The sequence below is a fragment of the Equus asinus genome, chromosome 23 (assembly GCF_041296235.1).
Source record: "Equus asinus isolate D_3611 breed Donkey chromosome 23, EquAss-T2T_v2, whole genome shotgun sequence".
In the NCBI taxonomy this organism is placed as follows: Eukaryota; Metazoa; Chordata; class Mammalia; order Perissodactyla; family Equidae; genus Equus; species Equus asinus.
In genome coordinates, this window is record NC_091812.1 from 52,805,652 (window position 1) to 52,823,655 (window position 18,004).

At 39.6% G+C, this 18,004-nt stretch overlaps 2 protein-coding genes across 2 annotated transcripts; one reads left to right on the forward strand and one right to left on the reverse strand.

Annotated features, from left to right (window-relative positions):
• Positions 1 to 11,494: 11,494 nt before the first annotated feature.
• LOC123280259 (interferon alpha-2-like) lies at positions 11,495 to 12,052 on the reverse strand. Its single transcript, XM_044756982.2, has one exon. The coding sequence runs from the start codon at positions 12,050 to 12,052 to the stop codon at positions 11,495 to 11,497; it is 558 nt and encodes a 185-aa protein (XP_044612917.1).
• A 3,340-nt stretch (positions 12,053 to 15,392) lies between these two features.
• Positions 15,393 to 15,980, forward strand: LOC106824708 (interferon omega-1-like). Its single transcript, XM_014831142.3, has one exon. It carries the CDS (start codon positions 15,393 to 15,395, stop codon positions 15,978 to 15,980), a length of 588 nt encoding a protein of 195 aa, XP_014686628.1.
• Positions 15,981 to 18,004: the final 2,024 nt, after the last annotated feature.

Sequence of the window (18,004 nt, forward strand, 5' to 3'; positions counted from 1 at the left end):
AGAAGGGCAATGAGACTCTGCAATAGGAGGCCGCCAAAGCCAGTCTTCTCCTGAGACACAAACGTTCATTCATTGAATAAAAGCTTATTCATAAAATATTTGTTAATCACTTCATAAAGATAAACGATGAATCTTGTCATTTTATTGGGCTATTTAAAAAATATCTTTCAATAAAGTTTTGCTGTTGGCTTGATTGTATGTCTTGCACGTTCTTTCTGAGGTTTATTCCAACTTATTTTATGCTTTGTTGTTGTTGTTACAATTATGAATGAAATGGTCTTTTCACTACATTTTCTAATTTAGAATAGGACTAACTTTTCATTCCATATGCACATACATATGGAAGTTACTAATTTTGATTCTGTATCTGGACAACTTTGTAAACACTATGTCTAAAAGGTTTTTGGTGACTTTCCAGATTTTTTAGATAAACAAATACATTGGATGTAAGTTGAAAAATTAAAGGACTGAAAATATCAAGTGTGATGACGATATGGAGCAACAAGACTCTCCTCCATTCCTGTTGGGTGTGTAAACTTGTCCAACCACCATGGGAAACATTAAGGCCGGCTCTAGCAAAGGTGAAAATCTGCATAGCCCATGACCTAGCACCTACACTCTTAGGAATCACCCTGGAAAAAAATCAGGTAGATATGCCTCAGGATATATGTACAAAAATATCCATTGCAGCTGTAGTCATAATAGCCCCAAAGTAGAAACATCCCACATAGCCCTCAAAAGTTGTATGGATAAATATGTTGTAGTGCATGCATGTAAGAGGATCATAAATAACAACACAAATGAAGAACTACAACCATATGCACAAACAGGGATAAATCTTACAAACATAATGGTGAGCTAAAGAAATCAAGCTCAAAGACTACATATTCCATTTACATGAAGTTGAAAAACAGGAAAACTAGACTGTATGATTTAGGTAAAATTATAAAGGAGAGAGAGGAAGCGATTCCCATACAACTGGAGACAGCAGCTCCCTCTAGTGAGGAGGGATGGAAGAGGGGCATGTGGGGTGGTGACGGTGGTGAGGCTTCCAGAATGCTCCAAAATTTGGTTGTTTTTATTGGTTGGTGGTTACATGAGTATTTGCCTTAATTATTCATTAAAATTTATACTTGCCTTTTGTGCATTTTTGTGGATGATATTTATGTTTCCCAATAAAAGAAGATTAATAAACAAGAATCCAAGCTGTGCATGCATACTTGCTCACATCTAAATCTTTCAACTGATGATCCTGGACAATATCAACCACAAGAGTATAGTGTTTTCCCACACTACTTATTTTTCTAAATTATTATGAAAACCATCAGAATTGGAAAATAGGTCGAAGATGAACAGAAATTCAAATTCTCTGTGGGCAGTAGATATCGTTTCAACCCTGTATGATGATGATGTGTATGAGTGGTTCTCAAAGTGTAGTCTGAGGGACCCTGGGGTTCCCAGGCACTTGCAGAGGTCTTCAAGGTCCTCCATTTTCCAACTACGTATCTGTGTCAGACTGGATTTCCTTCAAAACTTGAAACAAAGCAACATATCACATTGCTTGCAGGGAAGATATGAGAACCCAATTGTCTTCTATTAAGGAAGACATTAAAGAGATTTGTGAGACTTCAAAACATTTACATTAATTTTTTTGTCTTAGACAATGCAGTTATTTTTAATAAAAATGAGTTTTTGTGTTAAGATGTAAAGAGTTTACCTTTGTTAATTTTAGAAAAATAAATATTTAAAACAGTCTCAAGTTTAATTTCCAACATGGCAAATCTCAATAAGTATAATTCTCATAAGGACAATGTCTTTGGTATCTCAATAATTTTTTTTTTTGGCGCCCTGAGCTAACATCCACCGCCAATCTTCCTCTTTCTGTGTGTGAGTCACCACCACAGCATGGCCACTGACAAAGGAGTGTTGGCCAGGAACCAAACCCTGGCCACCGAAGTGGACTGCACTGAAGTTAACCACTATGCCATGAGGGCTAGCCCTCAATAATTTTTAAGAGTATTCATAGGTCCTGAGAGTAAAGCATTGGAAAACTGCCAATGTTGGTAAGATTTGCACGTATCTTTTTGGGTGGCTAATTGAGGATGAGTATTATGGGTTCCTAATAACGTTAATCTCTTTCTTCATTGGTTGTTCTACTCAAACCACAGAATGAGGAATGTGGTATTTTTCCCAACTTATGGTAGAAGGTGTGGTGTGAGATTATACTGGAATAAAGTCCAATGGTAAAGGATGAGAATGGGAGGTAACGAGGACACAAGAAAGAGGAAAGAACTTGGTTCAAAAACAATACTCTCCACCATCATAAATGACTGGTAATCTCACCAAAATCCCCAGAGAAATTTTGCTCGATAATGTGGAGAGTTCCTATGGCACTTAGGAACCATGTGGAGAAGCCTGTATTCAGGGTGAGGGAAGAGTCTGTCTTCCCCAGTCTTCCACCTGCTGTCTCCCTCTCCCCCTCACTCAGTGCCCGAGGCTGATTCTGCCTAGGCTGGGGTTTCTCTGCAACCACAAGGCAGCATCTGGTGATGTAGTGAATCTACCTTCAGGCCTCCAACCTGGCGTGAAGACGCAGGATATGCGGCCAAGATCTACAAGACCCTGGTTTCAGACTCTTTTCTCCTCCTTTTCCCTTTCTCACATCCTGAATGTCTCATCAGGCCTTTGATGAGACTCATTCCTCAGTTTCCACCTGGTAACCTGGATCCAGCTAGGACTAGGACACTGTGCTGAAGGTCCTGCCTAACTCTTGCTAACAGCTCCTCTCCTCCAATACAGACACACAACCAGAGGGTCCTACACTCTGTGCCCCCTGCCATACTAGGAATGCTCCAATCAACAGGTTGGTGTCCCAGGGACACACAGGGGCTGCCCACCCCACGTCTGTCACCATTAACTGCCAGGCCTCCCACTGCTGCTAGACACTCCAGACTCACCATCTCAGATACAGAGGCAAGTCCACACCAAGCCTGGGTTTACTTTCCCTTCAGATACCAGGCTGTTCTCTGAGCTGGACTTATTTAATTCTCACAACCACTCTTAGGGGTAGTTTAAGCCAGGCCTAGGGTTGAGAAGAGAATTAAAGGGGCAGCACAGTGACAGCAGCTGCTGAATAAGCACCAGCTCCTTCCCTTTGCTGACATGTGGGTGTGTCTTGTTGTCTGTTTTCTGTGTGAGTTTTCTGTCTCATAAGAAGTTTCTGGATCGTCTTTAAAGTGAAACAGCCTAAAGCAAAACTTTCTACACAGTTAAAACTTACAACTAAATTCCATTTTTATTTCATCATCAGGGTTTGCATAATGAACCGGGGTATGCGGAAATAACAATGAGCTTGATGTAACAAGTGAAAAGGAAACCAAAAGTGAATTGTCAAGCTGGCTTTGAAGAATGAGGCTGGGCTTCCCCTCTGGTCTGGTGGCTTGGCTGAGTGGAGCGCACGGAATCTTCTCAGAGCAGAGGATTCTTCTGGCTGCCTGTCAAGATGGCTGTGTTATTCTCCTGGAAACTTTTAGCTCCTGAACTTGAGGGAGAACCAGAAAACCAGTGGAGGAAGGTGTGCCCTCGTAGGGTGTGTTTGCCAAGAAGAAATGGCTCTGTCTAGAACTCCAGGTTATTAGCTGTGACACGCTTGGCTCCTTCATCCCAGTGAATGGTTATTTCTCCTCTTGCTTGTGCAGTGGTTAAGCTGGCACTAAAAGTCTCCTGCACATTTGTCTGGGAACCACCTCATCTTCCTGCCCATGGACCTAGAACTCAGGGAATAATCTTCTAACCAGATTTAAATAGAAGAGCTGACATGGAAGGAGCACTTAGTCAGGGCCAGGTGCCATTCTGAGAATGTTATAGAAATTACAGCAATCCTCACCACGGTTTTATGAGGTTGTCCTAGGATTATCTTAATTTTACAGATAAGGAAACCGGACACAGTGAGGTCTCTTTCCCTCTCCTCTCTTAAGAAATTTAACCATTCGATTCTAAAACGTTGGGTTCCAACTTTTAGCAAGAACATTCAGGGAATGGTGTCACTTTCCGATCTCTCATTTCTAGACCTGTTGTAAGGAGGGAAACTTCATCTTATTCTGAGCTTTTCTTTCTTATTCATTTCTAAGTTTTATAAAATGTCCAATTTTGCCAACACTTTGATTTAGCTCTTGCTTCCAAATGGCCTGCACATCTCTAGCCCTTCTCCCATTGTCCAATTCTATTCGTGCCTTTCCATATCCACGCTTCTAAAGTACCAATGACTTGATGTCTCTCCATTTACCACCCCCCATGCCTATGGCTCTTTGCAAATACAGCACTTCCATTAGAACACTTACCATTCTTTTCTGTATTTGGTGGTTTATTTCTTCTCTCTTTTCCAGGAGATTAGACTTTTTGAGTCTGAACTTTCCATCTGCAGTCATTAGCACAGTGTCTAAGCCTGGTAGGAACTTGAGTATTGTTTACTGAATAAATAATGTGCTAGGAATATGTGCTTTGACGAGCTTCTGACTGTCAAATTGCAAGGTGTTGTCTCAGCACTATCTGTTCATAGTTCATTTCTTAAGTTCTCTTGACAGGAATTGGTGCACCTGCTCTATCCATGAGCACATTCATAGGCCATGTGGACAAAGGAAAGAAAGTCAAATTCAAAGTACAATATAAATTGTTTTGACAAAAGTTAAATATTGTTTTAGACATGTTTAGCCCCAATGCCCGAGGGTCTTCTTGCTACTTCTTAGTCTCTTTTCTGCAGTGTTGCATCCAAAAGAATAGAAATCCAACATCAAAAGTCTTTGAAGAGCAATATCAGTCTACACTGGCATGCCTTAAGGAGACAGCCAAGTTGGAAAAGTACATCATAAAACTATTCGGTAAAACATATTTAGTTCCTGTTTTAGGAGGGCATGGGAAGAGATGGAAAAGTATTCAATTCATTTTACAAGGCTGTTACAACCTTGATAACAAAATCAGAAGAGAAATTCATAGGACATTCTTACCTACAAACATGAAGATAAAAATACCATGTTAAAAATTAACAAGTCAAATCCAAATGTGTATTATAAATAAACAACTGGAATTTTCCCAGAAGATTATGAAAATTCAAGAAAAGAAAATCTGTTCATGTAATTCACCATGTTGATATGTAACAAGGAGGAAAACCAAACACTAATATCAATAGGTGTCCCTGGACTCTGCTTTAATTAAAAAGCTGACCTTAGCCTAGTGAGGCTTGAAGAAAGAGCTTAAATCTGATCAATATTATTTTATCTATTAGGAATGCTTTCTGTTATAAGTAACAGACAACTCTGTTAATAAAGGCTAAACAATGAAGGCGGGTGCCTATCCCAATGTGGAAGGCTGTAGGGTGACGGCTGTAGGGTTCAATCAGCAGGCCAAAGCTGTGAGTGTGCTGGACGTGTACCTCTGGACTCTCTTGGTCTCTTACTTATGGGCACAGGACAGCTACACCAGCCCCAAGCATCAAATCCTTACAAGGGCATTCCCAGCACGAAGAGAGGAATACGAGCTAAAATCCTCTCAAGAAGCCCCCAGCAGATTTCCCCCAAATCTCATTGTTTGGAATTGTGTCACATGACTCTATCGAGCTTTATTTGTCTCACTATCCCCACTCTGATTATAGACTTAGGCCTAAAGTGGCAGGAGAACCTGTAAGAATAAGACACAGGGATCATGCTGTTTTTCAAACGGGCAGCTAATTGCCCCAACACCTGCATTTCCCACTCGTTTGAAATGCCACTTTCATTATATGCGAAGTTCCACTAATTAAATTGTCTTATCCTCAAAGCATATTCTGCTTTTTTGATCTCCTTGTCTATTCTTGCAACAATACCACTTGGCTTTAGTTTCTATAGCCTTAGATGATCGTTTGATATTTGACAAGTCAAGTTCATCTGCATATTTCTTCCTTGCTCAGATTTTCTTATAAGTTATTTCTTCTTGATATATTTTATCGTTAGCTTGTCAAGTTTCATCTAAAAATTTTCTTGAGAGCTTGGCCCCGTGGCCGAGTGGTTAAGTTCCGGCTTTGCCCCAGCAGCCCACAGTTTTGCTGGTTCTGATCCTGGTGGTGGACCTAGCACCACTCATCCAGCCATTCTGAGGCAGCGTCCCACATAGCAGAGCCAGAAGACACCTATGACTAGAATATGCACTGTGCTGGGAGGCTTTTGGGAGAAGAAGTAAAAAAAAAAAAAGAAAAAAGAAGATTTGCGAGAAATGTTAGTTCAGGTGCCAATCTTTAAAAAAACTAAAAATAAAAAACCAAAAATCTGGTTGAAATATGGATTAGGAATGCATGGAATTTATATACGAATACAGAATGCAGCGATTAAAATGAATGCAGTAGGTTTTTATGTACTAATAGAGAAAAAGCTCTAAGATTTATTATTAAGTAAAAAAAGCAAATAGAGCTTGATATACGTGGAATAACAATATCTATACAATATACACTAAATGTTCTGTATGTGTAGATATACTAAATTCAGGAAATATCTAGAAGGATACACATTAACTTATTAGCAATGTGGGATTCAGGTGGATCGTCCAAGAGGCCAAGGGTCGGCTTTTTACTTTTTTGGGGGCTGTATACTGGGAAGTGGAATTACTGGACCATATGGTAATTCTATTTTTAATTTTTTGAGGAACCACCATACTTTTATCCATTGTGGATAAAATTTTACATTTTACAATTTTCACCAACAGAGCACAAGGGGTCCCATTTCTCCACATCCTCGCCAATGCTTTTTTTTTTATAGTAGCCACTCTAATGAGTGTAAGGTGGTATCTGTTTGTGGTTTTGATTTTCATTTCCCTAATGATTAGTGATGTTGAGCATCTTTCCAAGTCCTTGTTGGCCATTTATATCTTCTGGAGAAACGTGTGTTCAAGTCCTTTGCTCATTTTTAAATTAGGTTGGGCTTTTTGTTATTGTTGTTAAGTATGCAAGACTTGTAACACCCTTTTATCACCCCAACCTCTTGTCCTTTGGCTTTTGAGACATGGTAAGATCCATCACGTTCTCTGTATTTTTGACCGGGTCTTTCTCCCCAGCTCCTGAAATATAGAAGAGGTCGTCAAAGATCAAGAGGCATCTGAATTTCTTCATATAATTACTACAACAAACTCAGAGGTGAATAAGTATTTACTAAGAAACTACTACATGCACAGTTAATTACAACAATAACTAATATCTCAAGCCTGAGTGATCCTATGTGCCAGGCATTTTGCACTCATTACTCATTTAATCTCATAAGTTTCTGAGGTGAAGTACTATTATTAACCCCATAATTCAGCTGGGAAAATTGAGCCACAGAAAGTTCAGGAAACTTGCCCAAGGACCTGCAGTAAACTGTGGGAGAGGATGAGAATTGCTCCTGTCTGCAAGAAATCAACGTCCAAAGGAGAAGACAAGACTAGGGAACATTAGAAAGAATGCAGTATTCCAAAAACACTAATTACTATGTCAACACTACTGCTATTTATATGGATTTAATTCTTTACTTTTATTAACAATCTTTAGGACCTGTCTGCAGTACCCTGCAAATAGGATGAGACATTATGAAAGGAGAAGGTGTAATCACCACTCTAAAGGACCAAGTACTTAACAATCATTTGGGCAGAGTTCCTCTGCTCAAAGTTCTGGACTAGATGACTTGGGTGAAAAGAATCTCGTATTTCCTTGCCCTTAAGGAACTTAGAATCTTTGGGGAAGACATGAACATGGGAAATGCTTAGACTAATAAAAGATCATCTAGATCAACTAACCATTTTAGAGTGTGTGATTCAGGGGTATTGAATACTTTCACAATGTTGCGCAACCATCGCCACTGTCTATTCTCAGAACATTTTTATCACCCCAAAGGGAAACTTCATACACACGAAGCAGTTGTCGCTCCCCTTTCCTTCCTCCCTGCTAGGCCCCTGGCAACCACAGTCTGCTTACTATCTCTACGAATTTACATATTCTGGATATTTCATATAAATGGAATCATACAATTAGTGACCTTTTGCGTCTGCCTTCCATCACTTTGCATAAGGTTTTCAAGGTTCACTCCTATTGCAGCGTGTGTCAGTACTTCATTGTTTTCTTTGGCTGAATAATATTCCATTGTATGGATATACCACCATTTGTTGATCCATTCATCCAACAATGGGTGTTAGGATTGTTTCACTTTTTGGCTATCATGAATTGTGCTGTTGAGAACATTTCTACACAAGTATTTGAATGCTCATTTTTTATTTCTTTGTGGTATATCCCTAGAAGTGAAGGTGCTGGAACATATGGAAATTTTATGCTTAACTTGTTGAAGAACCACCAAATGATTCCACAGAAGCTGAAACATTTTGCATTCTCACCACAATGTCTGAGGTTTCCGATTTCTCTGCCTCCTCATCAACACTCATTATTTTCCATTTATTTCATTATAACGGACTTTGTGGGTGAGAAGTGGTATCTCATTGTGGTTTTGATTTGCATTTCTCTAATGACTAATGATTTTGATCATCTTTTCATGTTTTTGTTGGTCATTTGTGTATCTTCAGGGCCCCCCCTTGATTGTGTATTCCCAGTTCTTTGTCCATTTGTGTGTCCAACCACATTAGGTTGTTTGCCTTTTATTGTTGAGTTGTAAGAGTTCTTTACCTATTCTGCATAGTAGACCCCTATCGACATATGATTTCAAATGTTTTCTCCCATTGTGTAGATTGCCTTTTCTCTTTCAGGATAGAGTTCTTTGATGCACCAAAGTTTTTAATTTTGGTGAAGTCCAGTTTATCCATTTTTTTAAATTTCATTGCTTATACTTTTAGTGTTTTATCCAAGAATTCATTGGCAAACCCAAGGTCACGGAGATTTACTTCTATGTTTTCTTCTAAGAGTGTTTTAGTTCAGCTCTTACATTTAGACCTTTGATCCATTGTGGAGTTTTTTCTATATGGTGTGAGGTTGGGATCCAACTTTAGTCTTTTGCAATGTGAATATACAGTTGTCTCAGCATGATTTGTTGAAGAAACTATTCTTTCTCAGTTTAATGGTCTTGATATCCTTGTCAAAAATCAATTGACCATAGATGTATAGGCTCATTCTGGATTCCCAATTCTATTCAATTGGTCTATTTGTCTACCTTTGTGGCAGTATCACACTGTTTTGGTAACTCTAGTGTGTAGTGTGTTTTGAAATGAGGAATGTGAGACTTCCAACTTGGCTCTTATTTTTCAAGATCATTTAGGCTATTGGAGTCCCTTGCAATTCCATATGAATTTTACAATTGGCTTTTTCACTTCTGCAAAACTGGCTATTGTGATTTACCTAGGGATTGTATTGAATCTGCAGATTGCTCTGGGCAGTATTGCCTACTAAACCACCTTAAATCTTCCAATCCGTAAATATGGAATGTTCTTTCATTTATATGGGTCTTTGCTATGGACTGAATTGTGTCACCCCCAATATTTACATGCTGAAGTCTTAATCTGTGTTGCAGCTACATTTGGAGATAGAGCGTTTAAGGTAGTAATTAAAATTAAATAAAGTTATAAACGTGAGGCCCTAATCTGATAGGTCTGGTGTCCTCAGAAGAAGAGAGACACCACAGATCTCCCTCTTGAGCTCACAGAGGAAAGCTTATGTGAAGACACAGCAAGAACACAGCCCTCTATAAGTCAGGAAGAGAGGTCTCCCCAGAAACCAACACTGATGACACTTTAATCTTGAACTTCTAGCTCCCAGAACTGTGAGAAAATAATTTCTGTTGTTTAAGCCACACAGTTAGTGATATCTTGTTATGGCAGCCTGAGCTGACAAATACAGTATTCTTTAATTTATTTCAGCAGTATTCTGTAGTTTTTGGTTAAATTCTTGTATCTCCTTAGTTAAATTTATTCCTAAGAATTTGATTCTTTTCGGTGTTATTATTGTAAATGAAATATCTTTTCTTAATTTCCTTTTGGGATTGTTCACTGCTAGTATATAGGAATACAAACTAATTTTTGAAAGTTGGTCGTTTATCTTATAACTTGACTGGATTCATTTATTAGCTCTAACAGTTTTGTGTGTTCTTTAGTTATTTTCTATAATCAGATGACGTCATCTCTGAATAGAGAGTTGAATTTCTTCCTTGCCAATTTGGATGTCTTGTGTCCTTCACTTTTATGGGGTAATCATCATCAATTAACCATATTAGAAGTTACCGACCCCTATCCTTTGGTTCTTCGGTATCTCCTTGCGGTCTGGCGAATGCTCATTTGCTTCCTGGTATCTCCTCCCACCTAATCAGCATTTGGCTGAAAAATTATGCCATACACTAACCAGAATCCATTTTCAGTTTGAATACTAATGATTATGAGCCTGAGAGGTGGTAATGTGTCAATTCTCTTTCTTTTTCAGAGATATACCACTTGATAACCTCAGTTTTCTTCTCCTTAGGTCAGCTCTCTAGAAGACTATAAACAACCTGAATACAGACTAAGGTCTTATTCAACTTTTTACCCTTGCACGGAACATCACACCTAATATATACTACAGTGTAGGAGCTCAAATGGTATTTGTTAAGTGAATAAGAATAGTGATGATAAAAAATATTAAAACTGTCATGGAGAGTTTTGAGAGTCAAATAAAATAATGAACATAAATGTATTTTGGAAAAGAAAAGGCATTCCAAAGTAATTTAAGAGGAAGTTAATTTTGTTTAGAGGGATACTTTCTTCAATTTTGTGGTTGAAACGTATAGAATAAAGAATAAGAAATGAGACGTCAAGACCGGTGAAGTGTAGAAAGCTTACTGACCCTCCCTTCCTCAACCTTCTCCACGATTCTCCAGTGTCCACATGTATTGATGGACTTCCAACAGCTTATGTGGTTCATGTGTAAACCTTGATGCATCTCCCGATGTTGGAGGCCCCAAGCAGGTAATGGTGTCGATGTCGAGGGTTTTCTCCTCAGATCTTCCTTCCATTTCTAAGCCCTGTCTTGGGAGTCGCATCCAATCTCTTCTCAAAATGTCCATGGTGCTGTGGCCCATGCTGGGCTGCCCCTATTCTCTCTTCATTTAGGAACTTTGCTTAGGTTACTTAAAGGATCATAAAGGGTTAAATTTTTATTCAAAAAGTGTGTGCAAGCAAAATTATTTTGTAAAAATTGCTTTTATTTCTCATAACTTAAAAATGAACAGTAGTCATGGACAAAATAGAAAACTAAACAAGTGTTGTGTGAACAATAGATATTTAAATACTATAAATAGCATTAATAGTTCAAATAATTAAATACATTGTAAAAATGACAAAAGTATTTTGTGCATTTCTCTGTCCTAAACAACTTTTAAATTACATCACAATATAATTTTATAATAATCCCATACATTTGCTATGACTTATTTTTCATCTGGCATAAAAGTAGAGATGAAGATTGCACTTTGAGTCTCAGGAAATAGCCATTTAGTCGAGCAGATGAACTGTTTCTAGTTTTCCTGAGGTTTTATTGGCTGAGTTTTCCGGTGAGCTTGTTCATGAAGAGCAAGCACCTTCTGATTTCCACCCTGACGACCTCCCAGGCGCAGCTGCTGTAGTCTTTCTCTTTCAGATACAGACTGATTCTTTGGAAGTACCTCTTCACAGCCAGTGTGGAGATCTCACTTCCCAGGGCTGATTGTTCCGCCTTCGTCTCCTTCCCCAAACATGTCTCCAGGTCATCCAGCTGCTGATAAAGGCCAAGGAGGAATTTGTCCAGGAGGGTCTCATCCCAAGCGGCACGGGAGCCAGTGGTGCTGAAGAGATGGAAGATGTGCTGGAGCATCTCATGCAGCACAGCTGTGGCTTGTGTCTTCTCAAGCTGGTCCCCATCCACAAGTATCTGAGGAAATCGGAAGTCAGCCCTGTCCTTCAGACACGACAGAATGGAGATTCTCTCCATTTGACTCAGAAGTGTGATGGTTTCCTGATTGCCCTGTCTCAGAGGCGGGTCACAGCCCAGAGGGCAGGCAGGGCAGGAGCCCAGCATCACCAGGGCCAGCAGCACAGAGACTGGGAGGGCCATTGGGCAGCTGGAGGGCTCTGCAGGACTGCCTGAGGGGGAGTCTCAGCGAGTTCTGAGGACTTTGGGTGCTGAGTGCCTTTTACACAGTGAGTTTAGAAACTTTCATTTTCTGGGTTTTTCCACTTTTTTGTCCTTTCCTTTCCCTTTCTACGTTTTTTTTTTTTTTACAAAGTCAATTAAAAATGTGCACTTATTGACTTGGGGGGGGACTCCAAACCACGCATGACAATGCAGTATCTACACAGTATTGTAAAATGGTTTTCACACCTCCTAGATTGGTCTTCGGCAGAAAGGCCTTGATAAAGTAGGAGAAGGAAGAAACATTCATACGATAATGGTGGCTTTTCCATGCCAGTAGGAAATATAAAAGTGCTTTTAAAAGAGAAGATTTGAGTTTTCCTTATTTTGTCGTGATTTACACTTCTTCTCCTTCTTTAAAAAATTTCAGCTACATATATATATATCTTAAAGACATCTTAAACTCACTGAGGACATTGTTTTGCAGATAAGATTTGTCAAAAATAAATAAGGTGCGCTTATGGTCTGCTGGGCACTCCGCTGGGTGCTGTTTTCCCTACAAGGTTCAAGTTTGCCTGTGTGTGATTCTCTCTGTTCTTTTCCAAGTAGGACCTTCCCCACTGAAAACTCGGCCTCGGTCATTGTGAAGTAATGCAGATCATCTCATCTCCTTGGGTATTGCATTGACAAGTGCTATCCTACCTCATACTCAGGGATAACGGGGCCGCAATGGTGTTCAAAGCTGATCATCACATGTCTTCGTTGAATGGCTAATACACAGATTATTTTTAATGATATTAATGGCAGCAACCTTTAATTATGCACAGGCTGTCAGCAAAGTGTTTTACAAACATTATTTCATTTAATATTCACAGCTTCCCTGTGAGATAATTACTATAATTATCTACATTCTGCAAATAAGGAAACTGAAAACTCGGAGAGGTTTCATAACTTGCTAAAAGCTTCGATTTATTACGGAAGTGGTATTTAGCGCTATACTGTTCTGCCTTCATATTACTCCTCATTAACCTTAAGTATTCTTCTTTAGCTACACTCTGTATACTCGTCATCAAGTAACCCATCTAATTATTTGTTTAACATCTAACTACCCTGATAGACTGTAAGATCCCTGAGGACAGTAGTGCCATATCCCAGTGTCCAGCAAGGTGCCTGTCACAGAGGAGGTACGCAGAGGGCTCTCTGTCCCATAGCAAGTACAAAAATGACTATATGTTCCAATGAGGGAGTAAACATAAAACCCTTGGGACCATGTCAGAAAATGGGAGTCTTCTAAAAACAAAGATAGTAAGAGTAAGTTTTAAGTGGATACTTTAACCTCCTGGAAAATTTATGAAACTATCTCAGATGGGAATAGGAAGTTTCAAAGAAACAGTAGAACTCAACAAACACATCACGTGAAAGGCAGGACTGGAGCTTAGCAAGTGGAAAGGCAGCTATAGCCCCTTCAAGTGTGTTGTAACGTGTCTAGAATGAGCAAATGGTGATTTTCGGCGACTAAGAACAATGGGAATTGGAGAGTAAGAACCTGCTGAGTGTTTATCTAAGACAAGAAGAAGGTTGTTGGAGGAGACAGCCAAGCTATTGGCTAGGGCAGTGGACTGTGGGGCTAGGCCTGGGGTCATGTCACAGCTCCAGCTGGCACTTGCCATGTGATCTTAGGCACCTCAGGTTTCTCCTCTGTTATACGGAAATGATGATCGTAAATATTTCACTGCATTGTTGTGTTGTGATGATGTAGTGTACCTATAACGATGCCTGACAAAATAGGCACTCACTATCTGTCAGCTGTTCCCACAATGGAGAAAAGTAACCTGTCGAAGTTTGGGAACTGGATGGAAGCTGCCCTGAGATGATCTGCTTCCCTTCCTTGAATTCTCAGCTCACTAATAAACACTTTTATTTCTAATCTCATCTCTTATGTGAACATGAGCATGTGTTCACAAGACAGGGAGTGTCCTGTCCAAATGACTAACATTTACTAGCCTTCAGGGAATAGCTAACCTCTCACCGAAAAAGAAATCAATGAACAGATTCTCTGATTTAGCAAGGCTGAAAACTAGCCCTTCAGGTAACAGCCTGCCTTCAAGAGCCGGCTGCCCTCCTCTGGACCTGCCTGCGGCTACAACAATCACACACAGGCTGGTTTGAAACCTGTCTCTCTGTAGAGCTCTTACTCCCTGACTTGAGTAGTTAAGTGACATTTTTTTGTTTCGATAAAGAAGATGTCGCTTCTTTTTCTTTCATTTTCACTGTTGACTTTCCAATTTCCTTTGTGCATTCATTTTTCATACTGCTGACTTTTACTTTCTAGGAATGTTAAAAGAGAGAGGAAAGTTCTGAGTCTTGAAATCACACAGGAACTATGTTACCTCTTCTTTTCCCTTTCATTTTCTCTTCCTGTTTTTGCAGCAAACCTCAAAGTGGAAATAGAAAAGATTGCAGGAGTATTAGGACAACTTTTACAAAGTGAAAAGAGAAATACAAAAGAAGAGGTAAGAATTTTAAAATTAGGCAATTTTAAACTTAGATGAAAATAAAAAAAAAATGGGTTGCTTAACTATGACTGCGAAAAAGGTAGGACAATGGCCTCGGCTGGGACAAACCGTATGCCACGAAGCAGGAAAGACATGTTCCAAATACTTGAACATCTGGGTGGTAGTGGTGCTTGCACTTTACATGAGGGCAGGAGTGGAGGTTTCACCATCTTGGTATAGCCCGAGCTCAACGTAATGATTGGCACAGAGTAAATACTTGGTGATGTTCTCAATTACGTAAAGTAAATAAAACCAAATTTGACAAAATAAATATTGTGCAGCAGAGAATAAGGTGAGATCTACGCCTGTAAAGATCAGGTATCTTTCACATCTGATCAACACTTCCAAGAGGGATATCTAAAAGGAGGAGAAAGAAGATTTAAAAAAGAAGCCTAGCAAAACCTCCTTAAAAGTTGTTCTTAACATCAGGGAGAAAGATCCAGATGTCCCTATCAATAGTTCAAAGTTGGTTTTTGCTGAGATGATAAGCATTTCCTTGAATTAGGACTTCTCAGCTTTTAATGAATAAATTTCAGTTTGGTTGTAAGAATACAGAAAGAGTCGAAAGTAATGACAACTTTCCAGGTTCTCGAAGAGAAAGGAAAGTCCAAAATGGGGAAGTACAAAGACCTGGGGAAAATTTAGAAAATGAAAACTCTTGTGCTGAGTATTTAAGAGGCACCTAGAGAGAAGATCCTCAGAAGAAGCTAGACAAAAGCTCACAATCTCCTGTCTCAACCAGAAGAGCTGCGTCTTGGCACTTACCAATGGCTTTCTCAGTCTCTTCCCTGATGGCATTGTTGATGATCTCCTCCAGCCCCGTCTCCTCCATGAGTTGTGACCTGCCTGCGAGCCTTGACTTGAGAAAGCAGGAGAGCCTCAGAGTTCTGCACCAAATGGAGACAATCTCTCCTCTTTCCTGTCTGAAGCACAGGACAGACTTCAAATTCCCCCAGGAGCAGCTGGATGGCAGCCAGTTCCAGAAGGCCCGGGCCATGTCTGTCCTCCAGGAGATGCTCCAGCAGACCTTCAACCTCTTCCACACAGAGCGCTCCTCTGCTGCCTGGAACACGACTCTGCTGGACCGACTCCTCACGGGACTCCATCAGCAGCTGGAAGACCTCAACACCTGCTTGGATGAGCAGAGAGGAGAGGAAGAATCTGCCCTGGGACCTGTGGGCCCTACACTGGCTGTGAAGAGGTACTTCAGGAGAATCCATCTCTACCTGACAGAGAAGAAATACAGTGACTGTGCCTGGGAGATTGTCAGAGTGGACATCATGAGATCCTTCTCTTCATCAGCAAACCTGCAAGGAAGGTTAGGAATGAAGGATGGAGACCTGGGGTCACCTTGAAATGATTCTCCTTGCCTCATGTGCCATGGCACCCTTGCACATGTTTTTTGTCATTTCAAATGACTCTTATTTCTTCACAGAATTTATTGAATTTAATTCAACAAATATTTTGTCAGTAGTAGTAAGCAAGAATATGTAAAAAATGTTCAGGTCCTGGAGCATCAGTGCCTAAGAGTGACTGCCCCGATGTTTTATTTTATTGTTTATTAATTTATTTATCTATATTTATTTATTTATTCTTGTATCTTATCATATTTATAGTTTCATATAAAAGATCTTCGCCTTTTATCGTATTAAAATTTAGAAAACCTCTTGACTTTTCCATTTTACTACATTTTCATTTTGTTTTGTTTATTAAATTGTCATCAAGGAAAACTTCTAGAGTCTGTTTATCCTTAAAACCTAAACCCAAACCCTGGTTTTCCAGACCAAATAAAAAACGGAGGTGCTTTCTCTTCGTCAACAAGCTCATGAGATAACTCAGGACGTTAAGAAGGAAGTTGATCCTCAGTGACAGATGTCCTAGGTCAGACTCCTAATTGCTCAGCCTTTTCCAAAACTGTTATTTTTTTCTTCAGCTATAAAATGATTTGAATCATAATTGACATACTCTATCAGTAATATTAAGCATATCTATGTTCAACCATTTCCAGAAGTAGAAGAAACGTAACTAGTACCCTGTGGCTGAACCTCATGTTATAAAATATTTCTTCATTTATCTATTTATAGTAATTTACCTATTCATTTTTATGGTACTTGCATTTATATGTTCTATTTTTATATAATAATATATTTACAATTCTCTCATTTAAGAAAAATGGTATGTGTTTTACATATTAAATCTATTATATGATGTTTCTCTTCTCTTTTTTTTAAAAGAAAACCTTCCCCAAAGTCCTAATTCTGCAAACTAAATGTGAAAGTATGTGGTGCAGTTCATTTGTTCATTCATTGGCCTTGGGGATAGAGTCTTGAGTGTGAGATGTGTTGTCCTGCCCTTATGGAGCTCCGCTGGAGCAAAGGACACAGCCATTAAAGAAGTAGTTATAACGTATTTACATTTGGTATCTGGGCCACACAGGAGAAGAAAAGATACCATGGCAATGAGTATCCTGGGTGGCTCATTCCATCTATCCTTCAGTTTTCCCCAGGGAAATAATAGAAAGTATGAGACTTGAAGGATGAGTAGAAGTTTGTTAACTATCTTGCAGAGGAAAAAATTTCCCAGAGTATGGGGTCGGCCCCGTGGCTGAGTGTTTAAGTTCAAGGGGTCCACTTCCCGCAGCCCAGGGTTTCGCTGGGCACGGACATGGCACCACTTGTCAGGCCATGTTGAGGCGGCATCCCATGCGCCACAACTAGAAGGACCTACAACTAAAAATACACAACTATGTGCCGGGGGAATTTGGGGAGGGAAAAAAAAAGCAGAGAAAGAAGAAAAAAAAATGATTGGCAACAGTTGTTAGCTCAGGTGCCAATGTTTAGAAAAAAAAATTCCCAGAGTAAAAAAAAAAAACTGCATAGAGAGTGGCCCTGCCGGAGGAAAGGCAAATTTACAGAAGTGAAAAAGACGAGGGTGGGTGGACTGTACTGACAGATGGGAGTGTGGCATGTAATGAGGCTGGAGACATGGAAAGAGGCCCCATGACTGACTATGTTAAAGATGTTTAACTTTATTTTAAGAGCCAAGGAAAGTGACTCTAGGAATTAAAGCCAGAGCTTGACCAGAGCAGGTGCAGGGAAATCCTTTGGAGCAGCAGTTCTCAAAGTGGGGTCTGTGCGTCCCTAGGGGTCCCCAAGACACTTTCAGGGGATCCACGAGGGCAAAGTTATTTTTATAATAATATTAAGACATTAGTTGCCTTTTTCATCACGTTAACAACTTACACTGAAGGTGCAAAAACAAAGGTGGGTAAAACTGCTGGTGGCTGAGTGTCAATCAAGGCAGTGGCACCAAAATTGACTAATAATTATTATATTTTTCATTGTAATATACTTGAAGTAAGAAAAGTGCCAGGTTCACT